This window comes from Bison bison, unplaced genomic scaffold (genome assembly GCF_000754665.1).
Source record: "Bison bison bison isolate TAMUID 2011002044 unplaced genomic scaffold, Bison_UMD1.0 scf7180017864145, whole genome shotgun sequence".
NCBI classification, from domain to species: domain Eukaryota; kingdom Metazoa; phylum Chordata; class Mammalia; order Artiodactyla; family Bovidae; genus Bison; species Bison bison.
This window is the reverse complement of record NW_011494717.1, coordinates 3,221,238-3,232,808: the sequence shown is the minus strand read 5'-3', so window position 1 is coordinate 3,232,808 and position 11,571 is coordinate 3,221,238. Positions and strand designations below refer to the sequence as shown.

The 11,571-nt window shown below is 54.7% G+C and overlaps 1 protein-coding gene across 1 annotated transcript in view; it reads left to right on the top strand.

Moving 5' to 3' along the window:
* The window catches only part of HS1BP3 (HCLS1 binding protein 3), a 32,140-nt gene that overhangs the window by 13,858 nt on the left and 6,711 nt on the right, over positions 1-11,571 (top strand). Inside the window, exons 7-8 of the mRNA XM_010840682.1 lie at positions 9,290-9,450; positions 10,759-10,894. Of these exons, the coding sequence (XP_010838984.1) occupies positions 9,290-9,450; positions 10,759-10,894 (297 nt within the window). The remainder of the gene's footprint in view (positions 1-9,289; positions 9,451-10,758; positions 10,895-11,571) is intronic.

The window sequence follows — 11,571 nt, the reverse complement described above, 5'->3', positions numbered from 1 at the left end:
TTTCTAAGGCTCACCTGACTTCACATTCCAGGATGTCCGGCTCTAGGTGAGTGTGAGTGATCACACCTTCGTGATTATCTGGGTTGTGAAGATCTTTTTTGTATAGTTCTTCTGTGTATTCTTGGCACCTCTTCTTAATATCTTCTGCTTCTGTTAGGTCCGTACCATTTCCATCCTTTATTGAGCCCATCCTTGCATGAAATGTTCCCTTGGTATCTCTAATTTTCTTGATGAGATCTCTAGTCTTTCCCATTCTGTTGTTTTCCTCTATTTCTTTGCATTGATCACTGAGGAAGGCTTTCCTATCTCTCCTTGCTATTCTTTGGAACTCTCCATTCAAATGGGTATATCTTTCCTTTTCTCCTTTGCTTTTCACTTCTCTTCTTTTCACAGCTATTTGTAAGGCCTCCTCGGACAGCCATTTTGCCTTTTTGCATTTCTTTTTCTTGGGGATGGTCTTGCTCCCTGCCTCCTGTACAATGTCACGAACCTCGTGTTGTATTAACAAAATGCAATTGTGTTAATATGCACCATTCCATAATTTGCTTTCTTTTTCAGCTAGGTCTTTCCGTATCAATAAATAGGCTTCTACCTTCCTAACTTGATGCTAGTGCATCAGACTGATACGCTGTAAATGGCATTGGGGACATTGTGGTGTTTTCTGTAGGTTTTTGCAGTTACAGGCAGTGATGAACTTGTTTGTGTGTGGAGTGTTTATTCTGTTGAGCTTTTCCCCCAGCTGCCTGCCCCAGAGCAAGGTCCCAAAAGCTTCTGTGGGGGGGTCTTGGTTGTGCCTCTCCAGTGACGGGGTCTTTAGGGACTTAATTTCCCCTGTGTTGGGATGTCCTCTCTGCTTTTGCAGAGCCTACCATCTGCAAGACCCGCTGCCTCCTCCACTTCCCCCAGTGCTCAGGGAGCCCCCCTCCATGCTCCAGGTCCCTGAGGACCCTCAGCTTCCCGAAGGACAGGCTGGTTCCTGCATGAACACGCTGTCCTGTGAGACTGGGCTTCTTGCTGTCCAGACTTGTCCACTCAGAAGATGGGGAGCAAGCACCCAGGCCCTGGGCCATGGCCTCGAGTGGTGAGGCTGGACATTTCTTTGGGATGTGAATCGTGTGTTTTGTCCTAATTATTTATCCAAATGTTGTTTTATCTTTCGTAAAATGACCATATGCATTTTAGCATAAAAATGTCTTGCTTCCTATATTTGGATGAAGTTTCTGCTCTGGGATGATTGTGTGGTTTTGAAAGCTTCTGGCACATTGCCAGGTACCTCCAGATCTATTAACCAAGGTTTATTCATCCAACTACCCTCCCCCGCCCCAACTTTATTAGGGGCTTCCCTGGTGGCTCAGATGGTAAAGAATCTGCCTGCAGTGCAGGAGACCTGGGTTCAATCCCTGGATCAGGAAGATCCCCTCAAAAAGAGAAATGGCAACCCATTCTAGTATTCTTGCCTGGAGATTTCCGTGGACAGAGGAGCCTGATGGGCTACAGTCCAAAGGGTTGCAAGAGTCAGACATGACTGAATGACCAACAACACCAGCTTTATTGAGATGAAGTTGCCCTATGGCATTGTGTAAGGTTAAGGGATACAATGTTGATACACCTACAGTGCAAAATGATCACCATGCTAAGGTCAGCTGACACCTATCGCCTCACCTAACTATTAATACTATTTCCAAGATTTGGAAGTGAGACAGCCCCTAAGGACAGGAGCATGGCCACTTCTCCTTGGAGGCCTCTTTCTAAATAGTGCATTTGTCACCCTTGGGCTTAGGGCCCTGTAGTATTCCAGCCCTGCCTAGGGTAGCAGAGCCCAGCTGGGAATTCTCCACCACCCTGGAGCTGGTTAGAAATGCAGATTCACAGGCCCCCCTGGAACCTAGGTGGAGCCCCAGAACCTGTGTTTTCACAAGCTCCTGACACGCTCTGCAGGCAAAATCATGTCTGAGGGGCCCCCAGAACCGAGCCTAACAAAAGTCTTGGAGAAGCAGGAGGGCACGCAGCAGAGAGCAGCCCCACCAGCCGCCAGGCTCTGCCGCCTTCAGAGGCTTCCAGGAGGCAGGCTCAGGGAGGCCTTCCTGTTACTCTGAGCCCCCGGTTTCCCTCTCTGGTCACCTGCTTGAGGTCCGTTCTTCCTGATCGCTGCTGGGGCTGTGGCCCAGGGCTGGTGGCGTCACACTATACCTCCACAGACAGCACTTACCCTTGATCTGTCCTGGGACCAAACAGTGAGGGTGCAGGCAGCACGGTGAGCACCCTCGGCTCACCCTAGAGCCATCACGGTGATTGCAGCAACAGCTGCCGTTGGGGTGACCACAGCACCCTCCACCCCCGCCCAGGCGTGCTGCACCAGCTATGTTTCTCCATCCGCAGCAGTGCAGAGTCTGGCCTGAATGAATGCTGTCAGGGACAACACAGGAAACGGCGCCTTCCACTGCTTTCATTGAGTAGCAGACGCTTTGGTGCAAGAGAAATTGCATACAGAACCCTGATGGATAAAAAAACACAGGGAGTAGCATTGGCCCGGGTTGGGACAGGAGTTGCGGGCTCTGGATCTCTGTCCCCTCAGCCTCGGCCCACCTCTCTGGTGGCCGTGGGCAGTTTTGCAGGAGGCCAGGGCCCCTGAGTGTGGTTTGAAAGCCACTTCAGAAGCTGGAAAACCTAGAGTGTACGGTCAGTCTAGAGCAGGGTTGGAGGCTGACCATCCTAGGTTCAAGTTCCAGCTCTGTCAGTGAGCAGCCTGTGGACACTGGGCGGGTTGCTGGACTTTCCAGAGCCTCCAGTTTCTCTCTTGGTAAATTAGAGGTGAAGTCCAGGCCTAGTGGCTATAAAGATAAAATGGGATGAAATACAGGAAATTTCCTTTGTATGATATTATCACTACTTCAAGTTTCCTTTGCTCTGAAGAAGCCAGAAGCCTTTGGGTGTTTAAACAATTAAAATGAAAAAGGGAGCTTTTCCACTTCCTGTTGTTATGTAAATATCAGCCCTGGGAGTTGTGCTCACAAAGGCCTTCACCTCCTTATCTTTGTTGAGTCGCTAAGTCCTGTCCCACTCTTTGTGACCCCATGGACTGCAGCACTCCAGGCCTCCCTGTCCTTCACCATCTCCCAGAGTTTTCCCAAGTTGATATCCATTGAATCAGTGATGCCACCCAACCATCTCATCCTCTGTCCCCCTCTTCTTCTGCCTTCAATCTTTCCCAGCACCAGGGTCTTCTTTTCCAGTGAGTTGGCTCTTCACATCAGGTGGCCACAGTACTGGAGCTTCAGCTTCAGCATCAGTCCTTCCAGTGTATATACAGGATTGATTTCCAGCATCTTTGTGGTTGCAATAGAGGAACCTTCCCAAAATTACGCAATCTGGGGCACCATCCAGGCAGGAGCCTCGGCCTCCTGCCTACTGGCCTGGACTTACCCTGTCACCGCCTACTGAGCCCCCACCTGTGCTGGGTGCCGACTTCACCCGGTCCATTTCTTCTCCATGGTGGATGATGTGGGGGTGGCTATTCTCCACTGCAGGGACTGCCAGCATCCACTAGTCATACCAGCATCTGGAGTGTTGTGGGGGGTGTTTGAATAAACAAAGACCACCCATATGAGAATCAGCAAAGGCCATTTATTCATGGTGGGCCATAGCAAGGGAGGAGTTCAGCCGCCCTTTTACAGAGACTTATAGACAGGCAGGGAGTGGGAGAGATGACTGGGGGCAAACGGGAAGACTCGAGTCTGCCCTATTGGAGGCTGTGGACATGGGGAAACCAGAGGCCTAACCGGAAGTTGGGTGTCCTGTGCGATTGGTCAGGTGAGCATATTTGGCTTTGTCGTGGGCCTAGAAAGCGAGAAGCAGGGTAAAGACTAGGAAAAGAAAGAAGGAAAGTGAAGTCTCTCAGTCGTGTCCCACTCTTTGTGACCCCCATGGTCTGTAGCCTACCAGGCTCCTCAGTCCATGGAATTTTCTAGGCAAGAATACTGGAGTGGGTTGCCATTTCCTTCTCCAGGGGACCTTCCTGATCCAGGGATCGAACCCGTGTCTCCTGCATTGCAGGGAGACGCTTTATCGTCTGAGCCACCAGGGAAGCCCTAGGAAAGACTAGAGAAGACGGCAGCTATTAATCACTCGACCACTGGGGTCACTCGCTGTGGAGGTTGGAGTGAGGCTTCCTGGGCCAGTTGCTGCAGGTTGGGGGCTGAGTTCTGTTTTGTATCTGGATTCAGTCTCTTAGGGCCATTGTGGGGGTGACCAGCAAGGGGTGCTGTGCTTTCAAGCAACAGGGTGGCAGAGCCAGGGCGCCCTGGTTTCTTGGTGGTGTTGCTGCTGGGCCAGGTGAGGGGCAGCGTTTGACCCCTGTGCAGAGAGAGAGAAATGGCATCCCCCACGAGTGAGAAGAGAGAGAGGTCTCTGGGGTCCTGGAGAGGCAGGCTGGGGCTGCTGAGAGGGTGACTCTGGGAGAACAGCAAATGATGGGTGTCCAGGGTAGCCACGTGGTCCGGCCAGCTTACTTCTTCAGGCCCAGGGTGAAGTCTGCTGGGTTGAAACACAGTGTGAGCTAGACGTCCTCCTGTGATCATTGGCCTCCGGGGTCTATGCAAGATGGCAAGTGGACCTCGGATGCAAGATGGCAAGATGCAAGATGGCATCCGGGGTCCACTTTGCAGTTTCTGGAGCATTCCTTATTCCCTCCAGACAGATAAGGAAACATTCAGAGAGTGAAATGACCAACCCGGGGTCACACACAGGTTCTGAATCCCTTCCCAGGGGTCCTCTCTCAGGAACGATCAGAGTCCCCCTCCCCTCTCCTGGCCCTGACTTCCCCTCAGACCCTCCCCCTCCTCCCTCCATGTACCTGCCATCCAGCTGTTGGGCACTTGGAAGTGCCAAGCCCTTCCCACCTCAGTGTTTTCACAGGGCTCTTGCCCATCCCTCTGTCCACTGTGTCCCTGAACCCCCCTGTCCCAGCGAGGCCCACGTGGGTTCACAGCATCAATGCCTTTCCTCCAGGATTTTCACAACTCTTGTGATCCAATCGCCGTGGAAGCCCGTTGCCCAGTGCTGCTAAGGATAACATTGTCCTGGAATGAACTTCACAGGTTCATTTATCGGCACGCTGAGAATTTTCTCTAATTGAAAAAAACCCAAAAACTAAATTTAAGATGAAAAGTGCCTTATTTTGAAGCAGGAAAGTTACATGCTTGGAAAAGAGGTCGATTTCTGTGTGTGGTTTAGCATCACCCTGACTTTGAAAGTTAACAGTCATGTTGTGTGTGAGCCTTTGCTTAGAAGTACCCGCCATCTTCCGTGAAGTCTTAAGAGGTGCCTCTGTCGCTCGATACCCACGGGTCCTGGGGCTCTTGGTTCCCCCCAGGGGTCTACCACGGGGGCAGGTGTGCCCGGGAACAGTGACACATGCCCCCTGGGCGGCCAGAGGGGAGGACGCAGTGGTGTCAATCACTGTCACAGGGTCACCTGAGCCCCATGGAGCAGGGCTGCTCCTCGGCCCGTCAGAGCTGTCAACCACGGCACCTGCCGCCTCTCATTCAAGCTCAGGATGCAGCCTGACCGGGACATCTGTCTTCGATCAGGCACACACGGCAGGAAAGCTGACATCTGTCCGTGTGCACACATGTGTCCTGCAGGAGCACACTTCCACGTGCCTGTACCCATCCAGGGACTGCCCCCAACCACCACCACCACCTCCCACAACCCTCCCAGGGTCAGGAGCTGCAATTCTGTCCACTGCGGACCCCTCTGTTTGATGCTCAGTTGCCCCATCCCTGATAACAGATCTGATCTACCCGCCTTCTTTAGAGGAGAGAGAGGGCGGTGGGGGAAACCCTTTATGGCCAGTGACTGGCTCAGCAGAGCTGGGTAGTATGTCCTGTGGACATAAGGGTGGACACAGGTGGAGCTGAGAGGGGAATGGAGGGCATGCCAGGAGCGTGGCCCATGTGTGCAGCCTCAGTCTATGCTCACACGGCCTGTGAGCGAGGGGCAGGAACAGGCTTGAAGTCGGAGTGACACCTTATGTGAAATGCCCATCGTATCATTGAATCGGAATTGAGCACCATCCTCACTTGTCCCTTCTACCCTTGGGTCACTTCGGCTGTCCGAGTTTACTGGGAGTTTGCCTGCTGACATTCTCCCTGCTTTTGTCTGCCCCGTTTGGGGCCTGATCATTTCTCCCTAGACAAGGAGCAGAGCTTCCACGGGGGACCCGATCGTGCCTGAGTCATCCCTGCCGCAGCCTCTCCCAGATTGAGGGCCTCTCTGCCTGTGTCAGTCTTCTGCCCTTAGCCCCTGAGACCTCAGCTCACCCCTCTGCCACCTCCTCTCAGAAGCCCTCGGGCTGGGTTGACTCCTTCCTCTGGGCTCCGGCTGTTCACTTGCCCCATGTGGTGATGACAGGTATATGTCTGTGATGGCTCGGCTCTGAGCTTCCAAGGACAGTGCCAGGTCTCATCACCCAGCACAGGTTCTTGCCCTTGGGAGGCACTTACTGAGCACTGGGCCACAGAAGGCACTCGGAGTGAAAGGATGAGCTCCCTACAGAAGGGCAAGGGGCTGCTGGAGAGACCAGCTGGGGTGCGTGAGAGGAGGAGCCACGGAACAGAGGGTCTCTGTCTGCTGGCATCCCCTCTCTCCTCCCTCCCATTCCCCGCCTCCCTGGGGGACGAGGTAGAAATAAGTCTGAATTAGAGGTGTACTGTCACCTTGTCCATCCACCTATCTGTTTGTCCATCTGTCCATCCTTCCACCACCCCTCCATTCATGCGTCCCTTCCCCTAATATTTACAGAGCATCTCCTCTGTACCAGGCACACTGCTGAGCGCCTAGGTACTGAATCTGGGGCCAGCCAGGACAGGACCCCGGGGCTTTCACCCGTCAGAGCTCCGTATCTCTTGTTCTTTGTCTCCTCCGGGACGGCCCGGGTGGAACCGGGTGGGGCTCAGATGGTGCCTGACAGAGCAGCCCCATGTGCCATTAGAGTCGCCTTATTTCAATTCAAGACAACAGAAGATTAAAAAATGTCTCCAGGGAGAAAAACAAGAACAATTTGAGAGGAAAACTTACATAGCGGGAAAGCCAGGCCTCATTTGTGCTCTCCGAACCAGAAGTAGGTGCAGGAAGGGAAGTCATCGCCGTCTCCGCGCGGCTTCTCCCGTGATAATCAATCATGCCTGTTTACTCTCTTCCTTTGTTCTTCAGACCCTCCTGCCTCTCTGTGCTCCCTCTGGTTTCTGGTCAGAGGGAAGCTCCCAGCCCTGGCCCCGGGTGCCCGTCTGCTGGGGAGGCTGCGAACGTGAGGTCTCAGAGCTGGTGGTTCAGAGTGAGATGGATCTGCGGATGGTGGCTGTGGAGTGGCCAGGCCCGACCCTGCCTCCTTGGGGGCTGCACCCCGGCTGGGGGGATGCTAGGGGATCTCCGCACTTTACTGCTGCAGCCCCTGCTGAATCCAGGAGCAGGGCCAAGAAAAGGGCGGTGGCAATGGGTAATTGAGGGTCAGCAATGGGGCAAAGCCTGGTCCAGTGGCTCCTGAATACAGCTGGTCACTAGAGCCCACAGGGACACAAGCAGTGCCCAAGGCCTGCCACTGGGGTTCTGACACAGTGTGTCTCGGCTGGCTGTGACCGTCTCCGGCTGTCCTGCCCTGAAGGCCAGGGCCTCCCTGGTGCCCACTTCTCAGGGGTCACTCGTGCTGCCCTGGCTCTGCTGTGTCTGTAAAACAGAAGGGGAAAGCATCCCAGGAAGAGTAGGGTACCCCGACTCCTTAAGGTGAGTGAGTGAGGAAGTGGAGATGAGGTTTCTGGAGGAGCCCAGGCCCCTTTCACCTTGCCTAGCATCACGGACAGGGCCGGCGGCTGGCCTCGTTGCAGAGGCGTGGCCTGGGGCTGGAGCCTGTCTGCCTTGTGCCTGGGATGAAGAAAGAGCAGGGACTGGGTACAGCTGATGAGTCTCTGGCCCTACGTGCTGTGTGGCCTTGAGCAGATACCCAGCTTCTCTGAACCACTGCTTCTTCATCTACCCACAGAGACCTTCCCACTGGGGTCTCGGCCCTGAGTGTGGAGGTGTGTGGGTCCTGCGGCCTCAAGCAGGTACACTCCAGCTTTCCCAGCTTCTCCCCGTCTCCGCCAGGACCCCCAAATTCTCCCAGACATCTAAATCCAGACCATGGGAATGACCGCCTCTGAACGCCCTGCATTCCAGCACCCAGGGCCACCCCGCTGCTGTTTTTATCTGCTGCTGGTTAATCTGTGCCCTTGTTTACGGTGCTATCAGCGCAGTTCAACCGCATAGTTATCACCAGCATGAGCTCAGACGGTGACCTCAGTCCAGGGGAACTGCCCTGCAGGCAGATTGGCCCACGGAAACCCCACTTCCAGTTAAAAGCTTATTTCTGTTCTTTGCAGGAACCTTAAAATGGCTAATTTAGGCATCACCAACAGGGACTGGATCATCTTGTTAAAATAAAACTGAGTTTGTTTATTTACTGGCGGAATAACTTCCAGTGACGTGTATAGGTCTGCAGCTTTTGGGTCCCTGAAGGTTGACGTGTCCACCCAAGCAGGAAGTAAAGCCCTCCCAGGGCCCAGAAACTTCCCTCGAGCCCCCTCCTGGTTTCCCGCAGCAGTGTCCAGCCCAGAGCAGGACCTTGGCCAGCTGATGAATGAGACATAAAGGGACCTGAGGGGTGCAGAGCCGATTGGGGTTCTGAGGAGCCAGAGGGGTTTCCTGAAGGAGGTGGGGGGAGTGTTGCTCAGTGTGACTGAAATGTTTTCTAGAATGATGGAGGTTCCACCAAAGAGGTGGATTTTTGCGGGAAAAACGGAGCACTGACCAAGGCTGCCTTCTGTTCTCCCCTGGGCCCAGGCCCTAAGGTTGGTAGCCTCCTGTGTACTCAGCCCTGTGTCCGAGCGTCTGTGCAGTGACTCTGAGTTTGGCCCCAGGGAGTGCCGAGGTTGGGCGCCCTGCAAGGAGGCCATGTCCTTTGAGCTGTGACCCGTCCTGCTGGCCCTTCTGGGCTGGGAGTTGTCTGCAGCCGGTTGTGCGGTGCAGACGCCCACCTGATCTCTGCATGCATCTCCACCGCGGCCGTTCCCTGGGCACAGGGCTGTGCTGCTTCCTCAGCAGCGTCTCAGCCTCTCATTGTCAGGTTCTTGGCAAGGTCCTTCTTGACACAAGCACCAGCCTGCCCCGCGCCTGTGTGGGTCTGACCAGGGTGCCCCTCGGCTGGCAGGGCTCTCGTGAGAGGGCCCTACCTCGAGTTCTGTCTGTGATTCTCCAGCTCCAAGAAGCCCAAGAAACGTCCCGAAGTGGCCATGAAGCCAAAAGCCGTGCCCCGGCTCACCATCTTTGATGAGGAGGTTGATCCTGATGAGGGGCTCTTCGGCCCAGGAAGGAAGCCCTCTCCCCGGAGCCACGCAGAGGACTCACCCCCCAGGGACCGTAAGTAGATCCCCAGGGTGTCCCTTCACTCTCAGTGTCTCCCGGGTGACCCACCAACCTCTGTGAAGGGCGTCAGGCCCACCACACACGAGCAGGATGCCAGTCTTGACACGATACAGACTCAGCTGGTGGGGATTTTCTGCTGGAGAAATCTAGTCTGGCACCGTGTGTCCCCACAGCCCAGAACATTCCGGGGCTGTATGTTTATGCTAGTCATCCCTCAGGAGCAAAGGGTAGTTTTCTTTGTTGCTTTGAAAAGTGTGGGTTGTGACTCGTGTGAAAGTATCTTTGTTACCCCCACAGCCAGATGTGGGCACCAGATAGAGAGGGGGTGCTGGGGCTCGGCGTGGCTTGGATTGTAACAGGAGGCTCCGTGTCCCCTGCAGAGACCCCATGAGAGGGTCCAGTGTGGAGCTGGAGCTGGGAAGGCCTGGCACTTCTGCACTCACCCCTGGGTCTGACCTGTCCCCCCAGCTCCCAGGTGTGCATCCAGGGCAGGGAATTGATGTCACCTATTAATTCAGTTGGTACCAGGTACCCGCTGAGGGCCAGGCTCTGGGCGGGGGCCCAAGAACACCTGGAAGAGGGAGACACAGTCCCGGCCTCGGCGTCTCTCGTGAGATAGACAGGACATCTCCTGACCATTATGGGGTGGCCTGGGCCTGTAACAGGTCCGAGCAGAATGTCAGTGCCTGTGGGGACCCCCAGGCTGAGGGGCTTCTCGGGTAAAGGATGGATAGAGGAACTGGATCCCAAGGGGTCAGCAGAGTTTGCCACGGCTTCTGACAAAGCCGATTCCAGGCAAAGAGGCTGCAGTTGCTTGTCACAAAGGGCAGCGTTGAGCATTGAGACTGGGAGGGGATGGGGAGCAGACCTCGACTTCCAGAGCTGGTGGTTGGGACTCAGTGAATGCTTGTAGGAAGACGGGGCCAAGCCCTGGGGGCTGAGCTAAGAGATGGAGGGGTGCTTGGGGAGCCGGGGGCAGTGAGCTGAGGAGTCAGGTTCTTCCTCAAAGCAGTGGGGAGGCCATGAAGACTTGAAACCAGGGAGGTGCCTCCACGTGGCTTTTGGCCCAGTGTGCAGGGAGGTGGGGTCGGGGCTAGGCACACAGGTGCGCCAGGCCCCCATAAGGGCCTGGTTCTTCTACACTCTGCCTTGCAGACTGAAGGGACATCTTTACTCCCTTTCTCTCGGCTGGGCCAGGAGGTTGGGCCAGATAGTCTCCACCCTGCACCACCCAGGCAGCCGAGGACAGGCTAGCACAGGCTAGCACGTCCTCTGACCACTCTGCCGCTCCCTTCTCTGCAGCCCTGAAGCTGTTTGACGATCCTGACCTTGGTGGAGCTGTCCCCCTGGGTGACCCCTTACTGCTGCCAGCTGCCCCCCAAAGTGGAGGAGCCACACCCCATGAAGGCCACAGGGAGGCCTCCAAGGAGCTGTTCAGGTACCACTTGTCTCCAATGACGCTTCCCCAGGTCGGGGTGTGCACCACGGAACCACAGACTCTTCCCCAGGTGGTAGCACTTTAGCATCCTTGGGCTCTGAGGGAGGGAATCCTGACCCATCAAAGGTGGGAGCCCAGGACTTCCCTAGTGGCCCAGTGGCTAAGACTCCAAGCTCCCAATGCAAGGAACCCAGGTTTGTTCCCTGGTTAGAGAGCTAGATCTCACATGCTGCAACTAAGACCTGGTGCAGCAAAATAAATAAATAATTTTTTTTTTTTTAAGGTGGGAGCCTGTGGGTGAGAGCTGATTGATCGGGAGGCAGTGAAGGGGATTCAGTGGAAAGGCTGGAGGGAGGGGTCAAGGGAGTGTTAGCCACTCAGCAAGTTCTAGAAAGAACTTCATTTATGCAAGCAGTTTTATAAAAAATAATTAAATTATGTAATTCCAAGAGCAAGTATAACTGGCATAAATAGGTTTGAAAACAAAAATGACTCGTGGTTGCATACGGCTCACCCGCAGGGAGCAAAGTCCTAATGTTCTGGACAGCAGTAGGGGCCCATCAGCAGATTTTACAGCGGGGAAAGTGTTAGTCACTCAGTCATGTCTAACTCTTTGCGACCCCATGGACTGTAGCCTGCCAGGCTCCTCTGTCCATGGGATTCTCCAGGCAGGAATA